General features: G+C 42.6%; 1 protein-coding gene across 6 annotated transcripts in view; it reads right to left on the bottom strand.

The window, feature by feature from the left end:
- The window catches only part of SPECC1 (sperm antigen with calponin homology and coiled-coil domains 1), a 477,242-nt gene that overhangs the window by 26,427 nt on the left and 430,541 nt on the right, over positions 1-20,274 (bottom strand). For all 6 annotated transcript variants that reach the window (XM_049860224.1, XM_049860218.1, XM_049860220.1 and 3 more), the window contains one exon: positions 6,459-6,575. In XM_049860224.1, the coding sequence (XP_049716181.1) occupies positions 6,459-6,575 (117 nt within the window). The remainder of the gene's footprint in view (positions 1-6,458; positions 6,576-20,274) is intronic.

The following is a 20,274-nucleotide window of genomic DNA, read 5'->3' as shown; positions in this document are numbered from 1 at the left end:
TGAATTTTGGGGGCCAAAGGGTGAAATGTTATGGATTGAATTATGCTCCTCAAAAACATGTATCGTAAATCCTAACCTCTATGCTTGTGGTTATAACCCCATTTGGGAATGAATTGTTTTAGGTATGTTAATAAGGCAGGATTAGTGTAGGGTGTATCTTGAGTCAATCTCTTTTGAGATATAAAAGAGAAAAAACACAAGCTAGCAAGAGAAATGAGGTAAGATAGATGGAGATCTCCCAGGAAGCAGAAGCTAAAGAGATAAGGACCTTTCTTCAGAGCCGACAGAGAGAGAAAGCCAGCACCTTGAAATTGGACTTTTGGTCTCCTAAGTTGTGAAAAAATAAATTTGTTTGTTAAAGCCATCCAGTCGTGGTATTTCTGTTACAGCAGCACTAGATGACTAAGACACAAACCTCCACTGACAGAGGGGCGGTGGCTGTGCGTAAGGTGCGTTAGCCAGGAATCGAACCTGGGTCTCCTGCATGGAAGGCAAGAATTCTACCACTGATCCACTACTTTTTCCAAATTAAGGGATATTAATGGGGATAGACAGGAATCCTTTATTTCTTTCCACAACACTATTCTGTTCTGTTGGGAGAAGAGTTGTGAATTGACTCCTGGCTTCTTTCAATTTAGTCCAAACTATTTTTTTTTAGGAGCAGAAACCTCCTGTTTCGGTGCTGATGAAGTCTTTGTCCTCATTTTAAGGTCCTTTTTCTGTTAGTTTGGGGGAGGAGAATGTTTGTAAGCCAGTTTTTAGGCTACCATCATTCCAGAAGTCAAGATACAAACATTTTTAGGGCTTCTGATATGTAATGCCAAATTGCTTTCTAAAATGTTATACCAATTTTCATGTACCCTTACCTGTATAAATATTGTAATTTTCAAAAGTCTCTGCCAAATGTTACAGGCTAGGAATAGTATTATATTGTTTTAATTTGCATTCTTTGATTACTAATAAGACTTAAGGGGAAGGTATTTCTAAACCAAATGTTTTACACAGAATTTCCCTAAGACCTGGGGACTCTAATGATTTCATTGATGTTTTCTAAGCAGATACTGAACAAAGAAGAAATAGTCCATGCTGAAAAACTGTCTCAAAATACTTCAAAAGAGTATAAAGTATAATACAGAACATTATAGAGAGAGGATGGCTTTTTGTTCACAAAAATGACTTTTACACCCTTTGGCAGCAGCAGGACATTAGTGACCAAGTACCATTACCCTAATTCTCACATTACAACACATCCACTGGCAGAAGGCTAGGTGGGTAATAGAAGTGCTGATGGTGGGCAGAAGAGTCTGCCCTACGGCTAAAGCTCTGTGGGGTCTTACCTGGCCTGCTGGGAGCTTCAGTTGGCTGCAGTTCTGCACACATAGGCCAGGACATGGGGAGAAGCCCAGCCACTACTTAAGCCTCCACCCTGGGTCGGGGAGGAGTTGCAGACCTGGGTCCTTCCAGTTTCAGGGACAGTGTTAAGTCCCCAAACCCACAGTGGAACTCCGCCATTGGCCTGGCTACTGGGGTTTCTGCTAGTGGAGGGCTGTAGAATGTCTCACCAAAACTGATGGGAGGAATAATACCAAGGCCAGTTTCTCCTCTCACGTTGATATTTCATTTCAGTCACTGACATGACCATACCATGTTCTACTACTGGAATCTGTTTAGCCTAAGTGAAAGATTTCATAGGATGACAGATGAATATGCTATCCTTTAATTGAAAAAATACCAAAACTTTCCATTAACTCATATCCTGTGGTTGTGTTCTCCTTTAATGTCATAGAAGACATCCTTGTTAGTTTTATCAGAAACTCCCTATTTCATACAGATGCTGAACTTACTTGGTTTAATTACTTCCATCTAGGTAAGGAAAATCTGGTCACATAGTGGTTAAGAGCTATAGTTGCTAACCTAAAGGTTGGCAGTTCGAATCCAGCAGGCACTCCTTGGAAACCCTATGGGGCAGTTCTACTCTATCCTGTAAGGTCGCTATGATTTGGAATCAACTCAACGGCAATGGGTTATCTAGGTAAGAGCAGTTCATGGTTTTTAAACTTCTGGGCTATCAAGAGCTGTTCTGTACAATTTTTAGATTTGGATTTTAATAGGTTTTTACAAATATTTCAGGCCTCTCCTGGTGCCCTTTTTGATGTATGTGTACACCAGAAAGGGTCACTGAGTACTCACCAGAACAAGGCTCTAGACTTGGGGCTGGACTTGGTGTTCACTTAGCATAATGAAGTCTCAGGTGTATGTTTCATTTAAATCAGCTTGCTCCCTTTGAAACTCAACTACAAACACATCTCTTTTAGAAAAAGCTTCTTTGCTTTTAGCCTGTTCTTTCCTGAATAAGATTGCTCCCTAATTGAGTTTCATATACATGCTCAGCTTTATGTGATGTTGGTTTGCCTGTTCTGACACATAGTTTTGAAAACCCTCCTCAACAACTTCAATAGAAAAGGGTCTCTCTCATCAAGCACAATGTCGGTATGCCCAGGGCACACTCTTCCCACACTGAGTATGCACCAAATGTTGCTGCAGCCACTGTCCCTCCACCCAGAGTGCAGCCAGAACAGGGCATTTAGGAAACGGTAAGCCAGGTGCTCCTTTAGGGAGTGAGTGGGCGGGACTAGCAAACAGAGTCCTAGGCTACAGGACACAAATCTAGTTGACAGGGAGGCTGTGGAGTCAAATAGAGCAGAAAATGAAAAATTCCAGATATTGAATTCTAGATAGCTAATGTCAGCACAGACCTGTGGTCTTTCACAATCTGACTCATGTGCTCCCTGATGGCAGTGTTTATAGATTAGAGGGAAGAAATTCAACCCTCTCTGTAGAAAGTATGGGCCTCAGAAAACAAGGACAACATAAAATGAGTAAGCTGTAATGTCTTACTGTTTTTCTGCATGGTTCCATATTTGCAGAACACAGCCATAGTCAGATCATTGGACAGCTAGCTGTGAGTCAATCTGGGGGCCTCGCTGGGGATGCAGAGCAAGACCATAAGGTTTTGGTCATCAGGAAACAATGCTCATGACTCAATGTGAGAAAGCAAACACTTTCAGGCTCATTATTTCCCAATAGGCAGTACCGATTTGAGGCCAAAGAACTTGCGTCTGTTTGCATGACTACAAACATCTCATGTCTCAGGAAGATTCTGTTTTAGAGGGCAAGCATGCAAGCACTTACATTGGCTACATTCTTAGTAGGGTCTTCTGATTATTCGGAATTTTTTTATGAACACTAAATTACTCAATTACCTTTGTAGCATCATATGGTAAGGGCTGAGACTGAAAAATCAGGAGGTGGGGAGGGAACGGGCGCCTGACATCACCGTCAGTGCCAGCTGCACCCATGTGTGGGCACAACATCCAGACTGTGTCGGCTGCCATGACCCCTGGCTTCCATCAGAAGCATTGTCCCAGTTTTTCTCCTACCCTTGGGCTACTCCTTCTTAGTTATCTTTGCTGGGCCATTGTCCTCTAGCCAGACAACAAACACTGGAGTCCTCAAGGTTTGTTCCCTGGTCCTCTTCTCTCTCCACTTGTCCTAAGGCCACAGTGATCATCTCCATTCTCATGGCTTCGAATACCATCTATACCAGTAGTGTCCAACACAGGAGCCATCTGCTACATGCAGCTATTAAAGTTAAAATTAATATTAAAAATTCAGTTATTTAGTCATACTAGCCACATGTCGTGTGCTGAATAACCACGTCTGGCGAGTTATTTCCATATTAGACAGCACAGATATAGACCACTTCCGTCATCTCAAAAAGTTTCATTAAGATGGGCTGAGGTACACACTGGCAGCTCCCAGCCTACACTGACAGCTCTGACCACCCCTCTGACTCCAGATTTGATATCCAACTGCCCACCCGACAGCTCTGCCTGCACATTTCACAGATATCTCAGACTTAGAGGATGTAAAACAGAATTTTTAAACATATCTATTCCTTCTCCATCTCAAACAATGGTACTGTCAAAGCTAGATGTCTCGGCGTCATCTTTGACTCTTCTCTTCTCCCTTATAACCACGCTGTCACTAAGTCCAGCTGATTCTATTTCCAAAGCATATTTCAAATCTTTCCACGTCTTTCTTTCTACATTGCTAACGCCCTAGTTCCAGTTAACGATGAAGCCAAGGAAACTTAGCTCTGGAGTTGACTACTTCAACAGTCTCCTGACTGGTAGCCCCTCCTTCATTCTTGCTCCCTTTTTAGTTCATTTCTCACATAGCAGCCAGAGAGATCTTCTAAAACCATGAATGGAGTCACTCCATTGTTTAGTATCCCTCAGTGGCTTCCCACTGTGCTTACAGCAAAGTGCCAACTTCTTACCCGAGCCGTCTGTGGAAGTCCTGAAGCAGCTGGCCCCTCTCCACCCCCTTGGCATCATCACAGGCCACTCTTCCCCTATGTACGTCAGTCCAGCCATGCTGACCTTCTTCCACTTCCCTGACTGTCCTGTTTTGTCCACTTCCTCTTCACCTGTGGGTGAGGCAGGGAGTTCCGCCCTAGGGTTCTGGGGGTGGCTAACACACAACACTTGCCACTGGTCAGGTGGGACTGGCAGCAGTTCATTATATACAGACACACACAGCCTGGGGGAGGAGCACACCGCATGCCATGCAGGGCCAGGTGGGGGCTGCACTTGGGATGACAGTGGACTGGAAGAGGCTGTGGGTAGCAGGCTTCACAGTTACAAGAGGGTGGGGTGCCCCTTGGTTCCTGCGGGAGGATATGATTGGCTTGTTATAATAATTTTGTGGGCTGCAGGGAAGTGAAACCTGTCAGGCTGAGGACTGGCTGGGGTGCAGCTGGTCCAGTGACAGGGGAACTAGATGGTGGGAGGCCTTTCCCGTTGGGTGGGGTGCATATCTAATGACAGCAGGGGAACGCATGATTAAGCCTTTGGGGTCCTATGAGGGTCAAAGACGTCAGGTGGTGCGTGACATTTTAGGTCTTACAACACACATGCCATGTTGCTCTCCAGCTGTTACCTTCCTGGAAAGCTCCCCCAACTCTGCACTGCTGCATCTTTCGCATTCCTTCTTCAGATAATCAGCCTGAATCCCACCTCCTCAGAAAGACTTCCTCAGTCTTCCTCATCTAATTGTTTTGTGTTGCTTCCATCAAGTCGACCCCCTACTGTGGCTCAGTGGTAGAATTCTCACCTTCCATGCAGGAGACCTGGGTTCAATTTCCAGCCAATGAACCTTGGGTACAGCCACCACTCATCTGTCAGTGGAGGCTTCCGTGTTGCTATGATGCTGAGCAGATTTCAGAGGAGCTTCCAGACTAGGAAGAAAGGCCTGGCAACCTACTTTTGAAAATCAGCCAGCGAAAGCCCTATAGATCACAAAGGTCTAATCCACAACTGATTGTGGGGATGGCGAAAGACTGGGGAGTGTTTTGTTCCATTGTGCATGGGGTTGCCATTATCTAAGTCACCAAATTTTTAAGCAAACAATGCATGCCTTCTATGTTTGTTTGCCAACGGCGTTGCCCCCCACGAAGTATTTTCATAAGTGCACCATGATAACTTTTTTTACAGCAACATGTAAAAAAAATTGGCCTAGCACCCTGTTTTTGTACATGAAGGTTTACTGGAATGTCCGTTTGCTTACATACTGTCTATGGTTGCTTCAGTGCTATGATGGCAAAGCTGAGTAGTTGTGACAGAGAACCAACCCACAGAGCCTACTATGTGGCCCTTAACCAGAAGAGTTTGCCAATCCTTGCTATGGTGGATGGTGGATTACAGTATATTAAAAAAAAAAAAAGATTCTGTGAGTCTAATATACGCTGGCTTAAACAAAGTCACAGAGGTTTCTTTAATGCAGGACTTCTCAAAGTCTTTAATGTGCTGATGTGTACTGTGAATTTCCAAAAACATTACATAAATGCAGTATCCCTAGTTATTTAAGCAGGGAACTTTCTTTGGTGGTGTTTGCTGGTTCTTTGGAAAAGAATTTGAAAAATACAGACCAAGGTCTTCCTGAAACTATCAGGAAAATGGGTAACTTGTCCACTGCCACAGTAAATTTGACTTCGCTGTGTTTTCTGGTTAACAAGGGCTGTCGAGGTCTTCACTGTGTTTTCTGGTTAACAAGGGCTGTCTGTTGAGGTCTTCACTGTGTTTTCTGGTTAACAAGGGCTGTCTGTTGAGGTCTTCACTGTGTTTTCTGGTTAACAAGGGCTGTCTGTTGAGGTCTTCACTGTGTTTTCTGGTTAACAAGGGTTATCTATTGAGAAGGGAAACTGAGAAGCATTTATTGAGAATGGGATTCCAAAGTAAAGCTTTACACTCAGTAGTTACCTGTGCCTGGCATCAATATCCTAATTTCTACTTCAGATCTATAAAATCCAGCCACATTGGGATATATCAATATAATTAGGAATTCCTCTTGCATTTTCTAGAGGATAACCAAATACAACTGGGTAAGTGACTTACTTTCTCTTGACTATTCAGCTCCTGGTACGGGATGTGGGCAGGCAGGTAGGTGTGCAGGAGAGCACAAAAGGCCAAACCATCACTCCAGCTGCTGCTGAAATTGGTGATATCAATGTTCTGTGGGGGAAAAAAGCAGCGTTAACCACCAAATTATGCAAAGCCACAGAGTCTGAATGGGATTGTGTTAACATGGGACTTTATCAGGGTTTTTAGTAAGGCAAGACACAAATCAACTACCAAATTTCCTGGCAGTACGTTTAATTTTGGTATCAGGAATGGTCTGGTGGTGCCCAAATCTATTCATAGAAGAGCATGAAAAAAAAAAAGGTCTCAGTGCTCAAAACTCTAGGGAATTTCTGTCCTCCCTCTGGGAGAGTCCTGAGCATAATCGTACATTAGAGGCTCTGAGACATCACGTTCACCCACTGTGTATAGTTCCATATCCCAGCATCTCACAGACCTGTTTAACCGAGGAACCAACAACATCGTCATCCATAACACCGGTAACAACCAACAGATCCCTCAGTCACCTCACAGCACTTTGTTTCCCTCATAGCTCTTTTATAAATGATAATTATTTATAGTTTTACTTGTTATAGGTTTACTCGCTACTGATTGTCTGTTTACTTCATGAGGGGAAAGAATACATTTCTATCATTTACTGTTGTCTTTATTACTTCGCACGATGCTTGGCAAAAAATGCTTGGTGAGTGAATGAATAAAACAAGATCTTAAAAGATCCCCACGGACAGTCCTGCACTGCTCCTGCTACTACACTCTTCTCTCCACAACCTGAGAGGATTCTTAGGGGGAAGAGAAAAAACTACCATGCCCAAAGTCTCCTTGTTGGCTCATCAAACAGCACGAGACTGCGAGGCTTCATGGGGGAGGGGAAAGAAGCTCCTCCTTTAGGACAGTTGGAAACCCCAGTAGCTGCCCAGTAAATAGTGGTACTGAAACTAAGAATCACCTTTATATTGCCACTTATGGAGAAGAGGACCTATAAAAGTTTCCAGAGCCAAGGCCACCTGGTAGCTCCAGGGCACTTCTACCTCTTAGATATTCAGACCTGCCTCTCACCTGCTTTCTCCTAACTGTGCTTATCCTCACAAGGCTTTCTTCTCTGGATTCACAAAGCTTGTCCTAAGTGAAACGCTAGGTTCCAAAGCCCACTGAGTAATTGCTGAGGCTCTTTCATGCTGTAGGTGCTTACACGTACTGTTTGTGACACAGCCTGTGCAAGGTATCTTGCCCGGATTTCCAGAAACAGTAAACATTTAGGGCTTTATTTAGTTTTAGGTTTGAGTCCTAAGCAACTTTGGTGATGCGTTCAAACTGCGGTGTTGGCGAAAAATACTGACTACACTGTGAAGTGCCAGAGGAACAAACAAATAAGTCTTAGAAGAAATACAACCAGAATGCTTTTTAGAAGCAAAGATGGCGAGACTTTGGCTCACTTACTTTGGACACATCATTTGGAAAGACTGACTGCCAGGAAAGGACATCATGTGTGTTAAAGGGTCAGCAAAAATGAGGGAAACCCTCAATAAGATGGACTGACACACAGTCACAACAATGGACTCAAGTATACCAGCAATCATGAAGGTGGTATAGCACCGGGCGACATTTTGTTCTGTCATACATAAGGTTGCTATGAGTCTGAGCAAACTTGATCACAAACAACAGCAACAAAAAGGGAATGGGGAGTGCCAGCTCCTTCCTGCAGTCTTCCCAGAGCCACTGAGGGTAAAGGGAGGCAGGAAGATCGTCCTCCTCAGAACATTCCATCCTGGGAAATGGGAAGCCAGCTAGGCCAGCAGAGATGAAGACGGTGGTGAACAGCGTGCTGCTTCTGAAGGAGTGAGTGCTGACTTCCCTCTTCCCCTCTGCCTTAAAAAAAAAACCCAAACCCGTTGCCCTCGAGTCAGTTCCGACTCAGCCTTAGTCACATGCAAAAACCAAAACCAAAGCCACTGCTGAGGAGTTGATTCTGCCTCATACCTGTTGCCACTGAGTCAACTCTGGCTCATGGAGACCCTATAGAACAGAGTAGAATTGCCCCCACAGTTTCCAAGGAGCACCTGGTGGATTTGAACGGCCAACCTTTCGGTTAACAGTCGTAGCTCTTAACCACTACACCACTAGGATTTCCTGTTGAGTCGATTTCGACTCATAGCCTTAGCCACAAGAAAAAAACAAAACCAAACCCACTGCTGAGGAGTTGATTCCGACTCATTGTGACCCTAAAGTCACATGCAAAGCAAATGTAATTTAATCCTGACTGCCCTGGAAAGAACTGTATGAGGCAGTTCTGCTCTGTCCTACAGGGTCGCTATGAGTCAGGATCGACTGGACAGCAACAGGTTTGGCCCTGGAAAGGTTATTTAAGGGTGTTTCCACAAGAAGCAATTTGTAGTTTAAAAGAAGAAGGTTAAAGAGGAACAATGACATGAAGCTAAATTGGAATAAACCCAGAACCAAACCCAGTGCCATCAAGTCAATTCTGACTCATAGTGATCCCATAGGACAGAGTAGAACTGTCCCAGAGTTTCCAAGGAGCGCCTGGCAGATTCAAACTGCCGACCCTTTGGTTAGCAGCAGTAGCACTTAATCACTGCGCCACCAGGGTTTCCAAATTGGAATAGAGAAGAAATATTTTATGAAATCCTTCTCAAAGTGTATGTAGAGAAGTTCTGGAGAAAACGCAGAGGTGGAAACGTGTAATATAACATGGTATGATATTTCCTGTGAACTTCCCTCAGGATTTTAGAAGAAAATGGATTGTAGTCTCATGGGAGCTTTTTATCTAGATTTTTCTGTGTTAGTTCATACCAATCTGGCCCTTAGAGAGGAGGCAGGTCAAATGCCAGGTTTTATGGGTGAAGAAACTGAGGCCTGAGGAGGTGGTGCCACACGACACATAGTTGGTGTAACTGGCTGAAGGGAAGACCAGGAATCGGGGTCTGCATCTCAATTAAGGCCCTTTTTATCAAACCTCTTCTCTCTTCTAGCCAGAGTCCAGGATGGTCCTAGTAGACCCTAGAACTTCCCAAAAAGCACAGGCTTTCATGAAAACTTCGTGTCTGGAGTTGGCTTGCAATTACATTTACCCAGGGAACAATACTTGGCTGAGTGCAACGTACAACCATAATAATGCCTCTTAAGTCCGGTTTTCATGGCTCAAGCACAGCCAAATTTTAAATGTTGCTAAACATTAGTGTTACACAAAAGCCTGGCAAAGCCCCTGTTTGAAGGGGCTCCGTCTCTGTTTTCAAGTTAGCTACGCATGATCTGGGCCCCTCGCAAGCCGATTATTTGGATTTTGGCTTCAAAAGCTCTCTTTGGGTTCAACAGTTACCTGATGAGACCTGAATACTGCTTTAGAAACGGAATAGGAAACACATCGCTTTTATATTTTCTGAAGAGATTTGTATGTTCAAAAAAAGAAAGGAACATGTAGGGGGACCTAGTCTCAAGATTCAGACCAGAGGTTGTGCACATCAAACCTTGGGGAGGGAAGAACAAGAACGACCAGGCAAATCTTAGGAAAGCTGGACATTGTAGCTCTTGTCAAAGATCCAATTCCATTCCTTTCATTCTTTGCCATGTAGCAGTGGCCTAAGACCTTACCTCCAAGCCCATCTCTCATGGTGCCTATGACTTGGGGGAAGGTCAGCCAGAATTAATTTCTGGAGCTCACAGACTGCCTTTGTTTATGACAACTCTGTGGCATCTGTGTCACAGCGAGAGCAGCACCACACTGGGGAATGTTCTTTCAGACAGGCAATACTGATGTATGTGACATGGCGTCCAGTAAGAAAGGCTCGACACTTACAGTTGCTGTCAAGTCATCTCCGACTCATGGCAGCCCCACAAGTCAAAGGAGGACTGTGCTCTGTAGGGTTTTAATGAGTAAGTTTTCAGACGTAGATCACCAGGCTTTTCTTCCAAGACATCTCTGGGTGGTCTCAAACCTCTAACCTTTCAATTAGCAGTCGAGTGTGTTACCTGTTTGCAGCACCACAACGACCATACATGGTAAGTCCTGTTATACCCACTTTACAGATAAGAAAGTTGAAGTAAAAATAAATACTGTTAGTACCAGAGTCATGACCGAAACCCCAGTTTATTTATCTCCAAAGCACATGTCCTGTTTGCTACATGATGGTGCCATCCAGAGAAGCCTGAAGTGGGGAGACGGCATGAGACAGAATGAGCTCACCAAGGATTTTAACAAAAATTATTCATGTTGAAAGCACATTGAGGAGGTTGCTTGATTTATACATAGTTCAAGAGTAAGAAAAAAGTTAAGGGTAGGAAAGAAGAGATTCTAGAGTTAGTCAAAAGTGGAATTCTGATTCTTTTATTCTTGTGAGTTAAAACTAAATAAAATAGGGCCCCATTTTCTGCGGCCAGGCCACAGGGCACCAGGAATAAGCTGTGGGGTGAGGGTGTCACGCTTGGCACATTGGGGAACGTTACCTCAAGAAGGAGCCCGTGTTACTAAACAGGCTGGATTCTGGGTCCCTGCCTATGTTGCCATTCGCTCACTCATTCATTTCCAAACTTACTTTGTGTGCCAAATCTCTTTTCATAAAACATGAAAACATTCCATGTACATTTATCTTGTGTCATTTATAATATAAAACATCAGCTTTCTTTATCTGCACAATCTTTAGAGGGTAAGTGGATCCAAAGGCTGATGACGCCATCCACCTCACAAAACCAAGAAAACACCCAGTACTTTAGTTACCTGAATGCCACTTAAGAATAGTGTTTTGATTGGTAACAATAAACAAGTGATATACTAAAATCTAGTGAGCTCAAAGCCATGGCTGAAAAACCATGCAAAAGAACTCAGAAACTCGGGAGAGATCAGGTGCAATGCCTTGGCAGACTGCAACCCACAGGCCTCTCGGAGGGGACAAGACACATTTTCATTCCGGGCACTTCAGCAGCACAATCACATAGAAACTCCATGAGAAAAGGGAGGAAGTGTCCCATCTTGTTTAATAAAGAAATTATTATGCAAATTCCAAACCTAGTCAGATAATCGAATCTGAGATCTAGGTCAGGAAATGCTTCTCCTACATGTAACCCATATTCTCCATGTTTAAGACATTTTATTGTTCTGACATTGGCAGAGATGGAGGGCAACTAGCTATGATTTTTAATAATATACTCATTTCAGTAATATTACACTATTAAATAAAACTTTACCCTTCTTATCTCTGAGAAGAACCATCTCACTTCTAGTTCTGTGAACCTCATTTGAAGCTGTCTCTAGTTCTATTTAGGCAGCAAGAGTACTAGCAATTGCCAGCTCGTCACAGCTGGCTGAACAACAGAAAACTGGTGTCCACTTGTGATGCCTCAGACGAGGTGACCGCTATCAGTCTGCAAAGCCCTAGACAAAGCTTGACAGTGGCTTCTGCTGTTGCTGTGACAGAATGGCTCTCTGAACTGCGCAGAGGTGTACTGACGAGTTTGCTGCTGTGTGTGGTGTGGCACAGTTTGATAATGCTCATGCTTTTTCACATGATGTAAAATGAATTAGAAAAGAAGAGTTGATTTATGCCTTATGAGGTCTCTCAGTTTTATTTTGGAAAAGCCACATCACTTCAATTACTGTTCATCTGCAGACCTGTCTACAGATTGCTGTAACCTGGGTACAGTCTGTATTCTCATTAGGGAACTGAGAGGAGGCAGAGCTTCTGTGTCCAGGGCCTTTACTGGCCTCACTATGCAGTCCTGATTACTTTAATCAGCCCACCTCCCTCCTGGGGTCAGCTCCTAGTCTCTCTGGCCTGCCCATCCCCAGCTTCTTAGCACAAACCCTCAGGTATGGTTTGGAGACCAACAAAAGCACCTCAATTACTCTGACTGGAAATTATAAAGTTCTAGAGTTATCACTCAGGAAATAAGGGCAAAGGTCAAATTACTTTGAGTAAAGTTATCCAGCAGGCAGCCAAGAGCTAGGTCGGGTGTGTAGACCCGAGGTAAATGGGTTTCGATCCAGCCCCACTGTAGTGACCAGAAAGGTCAAGGTAACCATCGCAGAAGCCTACCCATAGGGAGCAGATCAACATTGTAAGGATTAGGCAAAAAGACAACAGTTTAGTGACTGTGGGTGGCTGGGCCCATTCCAGGCACCACAGGAACTGAGCTGAGTATTAATTCCAGGTCCTACAGGGTCGCTATGAGTCGGAATCGACTCAATGGGAGTGGGTTTGGGGTTTTTTTACCCTTGGATGGGAAACCCTGGTGGTGTAGTGGTTAAGTACTATGGCTGCTAACCAAAAGGTCCACAGTTCAAATCCACCAGATGCTCCTTGGAAACTCTATGGGGCAGTTCTACTCTGTTCTACAAGGTCGCTATGAGTCGGAATCGACTCGACGGCAGTGGGTTTGGACCCTTGGATGTGGGTGAAACGTCTTAGTTTTGGCTAGGGGTGATTAAGGCTGGCAAAAATCCTCAGTGCTCATGGTGAGCAGGAGTGGAGAAGGCAGCATTGGCTCAGGCCAAAGACCAAGAACAACGGCACAAATAACCCCCAAGGAGTGTGAGTAAGGTAAGTTATCCTTCTGCAGCATCTTAGGGGCTTGTCAAAAGAGTAATTTAGAAGAAAACGAAAAAAATGGTCATGAGGCATTCTACAGGATACACCTTCAGTTATTCTCCTTGATATCCACTCCTGAATAAACTGACCTGGAGGGCTGTTATCCCTGAATCCCGAGGGAGATTATTAGACGCTGCTAACACTCTGTTTCTAGACCTGGAAGCTAGTTATATGGATGCGTATATTCGCTTCGTGAAAATTCTCAAGCTGTAAACTTGTATGTTATGCCTTAATGAAGGAGAATGTAAGTAAAGGAAGAAAGATCCTGACTCAGCTTGAGGGGCTGAGTTTGAAGGGGTTCACTCTGAATGCTAACATTCTGGAATTTATGCTTTATGCACTATAAGATTTACTGAGGGTGGAGTAAATCAACAACAAAAAGAAACTTGATTATTTTCCAAGGGAAATGGTAATTACTCATTGCAAATTATCTTTTGATTTAGGAAATAACATTAGAGTCATTGCTCGCTGTCCTTGAGTGTAGAGGCTGTGACCCAGGTTCACAAGCATTCACAAGGACGTATAAGACTCATCAACTTGGCCCTGAGATAAAGCCAATAGCTAGGATAATCTTGGAAATTATCTTTTAGGGAAGAAAAATATCTTTTAGGGAAACTTTCACATAAACAGAACACAAAAGACTTTCCACTCTTACCATTTTCTATTGGCATTTGGTGAATGGAAAATTGTTGGCCCAATGAAGACCCTCCTGACTGTCCTTACTGAAACCCGTACCAGTGATTATTAAGAAAGATGATTCAATATGTAGACTCACGTTGATCTAGCAGCTTTTAGCCAATCCATGAAAAGATGAAGCTTTCAATGGTTCTACCTGTCCTGTGATGTCACTATGTACTGACGAGTCTGTGATGGCCCTTCATTCGGGCAGACATTAGCTCCAGCAGCATGCTTGTCCATGCCCACTTTTTAAAATATATGCCGAATAAACTTTCTTTTTGCTTTACTAAACCTTGCGATCTTTTTTCCCTACAACACTTTAAACTCTCTCTAAGATATAAGTATCTTAGAGTTTTTTTGAGTGGTATCCACAATTTTTAAGGGAAGAAAGTCTCAGATATAAAGAAGGTAACAGTCCAAGCATCTCCAAAATATGTTAAATTTCTAGAAGAGCTTTTGTATTTTGTAAGATACAGACTTCCTCACCCCACTCAGTGCAGCAAAAGTGATTTGAGAAAGAGGAATACACTGAATAGTATATGGGAAGTTGAAAACCTAGCTTTAGTGAATACCTAAGATTGCAGACAAAGTTCCAGAGGGGTGAATGTACAGACAGCACTCTTAAATGATGCAGTGGGACAGAAGCAAAGCAAAACCCAACAACCCACAGCTTTTGCTTCTAGAAGAGTCATGTAATTTGCCTTTTGTTGCCTGGCAACGCCTACATTTGGTAAAAACATTAATCGCTGGTGAGCAGGAGCTGCAGACCGCCTGAACTGCATTCCACTGGCTACTTTCCACCTAGGACACAGCTGGGCTCTGAGGATGCTGACCTTATTCTCACCACTCCTTTACCTTCTCTGAGATCTCTAAGTTCCTCCATTAGATTTCCAAGAGTGGACTGACTCTGTGCGTACCTGGTACAAAAAATTAAAAAGAGTTAAAAAGAAAAAAACAAAGCTTCTGGGGGAAAAATGCAGGAGGCCGATTAGAAAATATAGTTCGCTCCTTCCAACAGGAACTAGCTGTCTCAGGCACACGGTGACCTAAACATTCCACTCTTGGGATCTCTCTTGGGCTTTTCTTAATAGGACTTTATTGTCACAGCTGTGGAGTCAGATTGAGGTCTTAATTTTTTTGAAAAATATTTAACAATTTATAGCTAAGACGATGAAAGAATCTCTTTCCTCTATAAGGTCCCACACAAGTAGGAGAGCCCAGGGAGGACCCAAACTAACTTCGAAGCTTTGGTGAGAAAGAACACAGAGCACAGGCACAGATACATGGTAAATGTGGAATTCCAGCCAACCCACTCCTCCTCTCTCTTCCCTGCTCTTTTATTCAGTGTGCACTCCTTCCCTTGGGCAGACGTAGACCAGGTGTACCACCTGCCATTGCGTCGACTCCTGGGACTCCTGGGCAGATGCGTATATCCATCCAATTCTAGTCTCTGTTCCAATCTCAGGTTGTCTGGCAGGCCTCAGTTGTGGACTTGTAGAGACCCACACACAGCCTTCTAGACCCCTCTCGACACAGCGTCCTCCTTTCTGATGGCCATGCCATAGAACATGGCTGTTTCAGCTGCCTCGCTGTGACCACTGCCCTGTTGTCTCAGTGACACTGCTCCCTCACACTCCAACCCCTGTATCGCGATATGGAAGATGTTCCCAGGCAGACATCTCAGGGTTCACCTCGTGAACTTCCTGTCTCTCAGCGACAACAGTCCTGTGCTGCCTGTTGTCCAGAGATAAACTCCAGATAGATAAATTTAACACCCCAAATTATAACAATATTAGAAGAAAATAAAGATGAGTATGTTTATAATATTGAGAAAAGAAAGCCCCATAAGGCACAAATGCAAAATCATATAAGGAAAGACTGAGAAATCTGGCTACACAAAATTAAGTTTCTGTATGACAAGAGTTAAAAACAATATACACAGAAAATGATTAATATCCAGGATATGTCCCTATAATCAATAAGAAAAAGATGAATAACTCAAGTAAAAACTGGCTGAGAAGTAAACCTGTAATTCACAGAAGAAGAAATACAAATCAGGAACATGAAAAGATGCTCATTTGAAAATAGAAAATTAAAATAAGAATAAAGTGCCCTTTCCACTCATCAGATTGGCAAAAATGAAAAAGACTGTTAATTCCTAGTGTTAGCAAAAATGTGAGGGAAATGGGTATTCTTACATTGGCTGACAGAGATATACATTGGTTACAGTTTTTACGAAGGCAACTGGAAGCATTTTTTAAAAAAAATGAAAATATGATTTGATCCAGTAATTCCACTTCCAGGTATCTATTCTAAAGTAAATAGTTATGCGTCTGACAAAGACACACCTACAAGATGCTTAGTGCAGTATTATTGTTTAGACTGTGAAATTAGAAATATACTAAATGTCCATCAAGAGGGATGGCCAAAATAATAGTAAAACCATCCTATGGAATACTGTGCAATGGTTAAAAAAGAACACAGTAGATCTATACACACTGACAAAGGAAATCGCTCCAAGATATAATAGTAAATTAAAAATCAATTTTCAAAATATCACAAAGTGAATTAATTTGTATTAAACAAAAAATAAAATTATATATGTCTATATATACATATATATACATGTTGGTATAGAAAAAAAAGTACAGAAGATACACTGATAAGAGAAAGAAGTAGACTGTAGGGGTGTCCAGAAGGACGTGTGCTTTATTGGTATTATCTGACTATTTCATAAAGAGAATTCACGAATTACTTGTGTAACTAAAATTTGAAAGCTTAAAAATGTATTTATACACAAAAACTAATTTAAAATGCATCAAAGATCTAAATATAAAACTAAAAAGTATAAAGACCATGGAAGAAAAAATAGGGTTAACAGTAGGGTTCCTAATATATGGCATGAATAGGATATAAACCCTAACTAACAACACACAAACAGCAGGAGAGAAGCTAGATAACTGGGATCTTCTAAAAATTAAATCTGCTACAAAAGATCTCTTTAAAGTGTTGAAAAGCAAAGATGTCACCTTGAAGACTAAGATGCACCTGACCCAAGCCATGGTGTTTTCAACCGCCTCCTATGCTGTGAAAGCTGCATACGGAATAAGGAAGACTAAGGAAGAATTGATGCCTTTGAACTATGGTGTTGGCAAAGAATATTGAATACACTATGGACTGCCAAAAGGATGAACAAATCTGTCTTGGAATAAATACAGTCAGAATGTTCCTTAGAAGCAAGGATGGCAAGACTACGTCTCACATACTTTGGACATGTTATCAGGAGGGATCAGTCCCTGGAGAAGGACATCATGCTTGGTAAAGAAGAGGGTCAGCAAAAAAGAGGAAGACCCCCAACAAGATGAACTGACACAGTGGCAGCAACAATGGGCTCAAGCATAACAAGGATTGTGAGGCTGGCACAGGACCAGGCAGTGCTTCCTTCTGTTGTGCACAGGGCTCCTATGACTCGCAACTGAGCTGACAGCATCTAACAACAAAAACATGGCAACCTTACGTATAACAGGAGGAAAGCGTGCCCAGCTGGTCCTGTGCCATCTTCGTCTCCCAGCACTATATCTGATTTTCTGTTGTAATTCATAGGATTTTCATTGACTAATTTTCAGAAATAGCTTGTCAGTTCTTTCTTAGTAGTCTGTCTCAGTCTGGAAGCTCCACTGAAACCTGTCCACCATGGGTGACCCTGTTGGAATTTGAAATACCAGTGGCATAGCTCCCACTATCACACAAATCACCACAGTATGACCACCTGACAGACCCATGATGGGCACACTGATTACTTTGTATAAGTCGCTTCAGCTCTCTGGTCCTCAGTTTCCGCTTTTATAAATAAATAAATTGGATGTGATGATTACTAAGGTCCCTCCCACCTCTGAAGTCCTATGAATCTATGCACTGACTTAATTATCAGCGGGCCCTGCCTCCTTTCTACAAGGCAGAATCTATTTCTGATTTATAAGTTTACTTGGCTGTTTTAAAATCAGCTGAGTAAACATAAAAAAATTTTTTTTTAATAAAAAACCAATCTATAAATCAGTTTTCTAACCTGTAGACATCCCTGTGAAGCTCACTGGAAAACTCTGATGTTCTAGTTTCTGATGGGTTGCTAATATGCAGTAACGTCTTGATACTTGATTTTTCCACTGGTTATTGAGTAAATGTCAACCTAGAGAGTTGGTCCTGTACTTTTCTGAATTATCACTGACTTGCATTAAGAAATCTGGGAAGGATAAGGAAGAACCAGTGGACAGACTCAGGATCCAAGATTTCAACTGGCCAGAAATAGGATCCAAAAATAAGTGAGATGACATTTAACTTAATTTTTCTTCATCTTTTTGTATGTGTGTTTTCTAATTTTTCTAAAATGAACATGTATTCCTTTTACAATTAGGAAAAATAATACACATCATTAAAAATATTAATGACATCACACATATATACAAACTGGGCCAATGCTGATTTCAAGGGGATGAATGAATGGGAATATTAGTAATGGTATGTTTTTGAGTAGATTAGATCCTAGGGGAGTAGCCTCCCCTTTTAAAAAGATTCTGGTGAAGAAGTATATAGTCTTGTCTGTAGATGAGGGAAGGAAGATGGAATTAAGTACTTGCCAGGAAGGCACACTGGAGACCTTAATTTTTTCTTTATGTGTTAGATTAAACGGCTACAGATTCTTTGAAAGAATTGAGAGGTGGAGTCTAATTCTCCTCCCCTTGACTATGGGGTGGCCTCAATAATTTTTTTTTGCTTGACCCTGGGTGGCACAAACGGTTAAATGCTCAGCTACTAAACAAAAGGTTGGTGGATCAAATTCACCCAAAGGTGCCTCAGAAGAAAGGCTTGGCAACCTACGTCCAAAAGATCACAACCACTGAACGCGCTACAGACAGCAGTTCTACTCTGAAACACACAGGTTTGCGTGAGTTGGAATCGACTTGTCGGCAACCGGTCTGGTTTTAGATCTGACCAACAGAATGCAGAAGAAGTGACAATTTGGGAGTCCCGAGTCTAGGTCACAGGAAGCCTTGGAGCTTCTACCCAGGGCTCTTGGACACTCTAGGGGCCCTCAGGACTTCGGAGGTGTGTGGAAACAAGGCCAGCCAAGCTACAGGCTCTGTGCAGAGAGACCAGTCAGGCCTCCACTGTTCCAGCCTCCAGCCATTTCAGTTCTCCCGGTTGAGGCCCCAGACATCATAAAGCAGAGAGGAATCATGCCCAAACTGCAGATTTGTGAACAAAATAAACGTTTTTATTCTAATCCACTAAGGCTGGGGGTAGTTTGTTCTATAGCAATAGATAGCCAGAACAGCTCATTTGACCTCTCTTCTACTGACTGCAAAGAGGAGAATCATATCTGGTGACAGTGGAAAATAATGTTTTGTCCCTCAAGAAAATCACTTTGGGTTCCCTTGGAATTCCTTTCCTCTTCGGAATCCTGTTCACACACTTTTTTTTTTTTTTTTCAATTTTTTATTGTGCTTTAGGTGAAAGTTTACAGCTCAAGTTAGTTTCTCATAAAAAATTTGTACACATTATTATGTGACCCTAGTTGCTCTCCCTATAATGTGACAGTATACCTCCCCTTTCCACCCTGGATTTCCTGTGTCCATTCAACCAGCTCCTGTCCCTTTCTATCTTCTCATCTCACCTCTGGACAGGAGCTGCCCATTTAGTCTCGTGTATCTACTTGAACTAAGAAGCACATTCTTCATGAGTATCATCTTATGTCTTATAGTCCAGTCTATTCTTTGTGTGAAGAGTTGGCTTTGGGAATGGTTTTACTTCTGGGTTAACAGAGTCTGAGGGTCGTGGCTTCTGCAGTTCCTCCAGTCTCAGTCAGACCATTAAGTCTGGTCTTTTTACTAGAATCTGAGATCTGCACCCCACTTTTCTCCTGTTCCATCAGGGACTCTCTGTTGTGTTCCCTGTCAGGGTGGTCACTGGTGGTAGCCAGGCACCATCTAGTTCTTCTGGCCTCAGACTGATGGAGTCTCTGGTTTATGTGGCCCCTTTGTCTCTTGGGCTAATACTTTGTGTTTTTGGTGTTCTTCATTCTCCTTTGCTCCAGGTCGGCTGGGACCAATTGATGCATCTTAGATGGTTGCTTGCTAGTTTTTAAGACCCCACATGCCACTCACCAAAGTAGGATGCAGAACATTTTCTTAATAAACTTTGTTATGCCAGCTGACCTAGATGTCCCCTGAAACCATGGTCCCTGGATCCCCTGCCCCTGCTACTCTGTCCCTCGGAGTGTTTGGTTGTATTCAGGAAACTTCTTAGCTTTTGGTTTAGTCCAGTGGTGCTGACTTCCCCTGTATTGTATGTTGTCCTTCCCTTCACCTAAGATAATTTTTCTTTTTTTAAATTGTGGTTTAGGTGAAAATTTACAGCTCAAGTTTGTTTCTCATACAAAAATTTATACACATTGTTATGTGACCCTAGTTGCTACACATTTGCTTTAATCATTTATTACTCAAGGTTTTATATGGTTCATT

The sequence above is a fragment of the Elephas maximus genome, chromosome 19, assembly GCF_024166365.1.
Source record: "Elephas maximus indicus isolate mEleMax1 chromosome 19, mEleMax1 primary haplotype, whole genome shotgun sequence".
In the NCBI taxonomy this organism is placed as follows: Eukaryota; Metazoa; Chordata; class Mammalia; order Proboscidea; family Elephantidae; genus Elephas; species Elephas maximus.
This window is presented reverse-complemented; position numbering and strand designations above follow the sequence as displayed.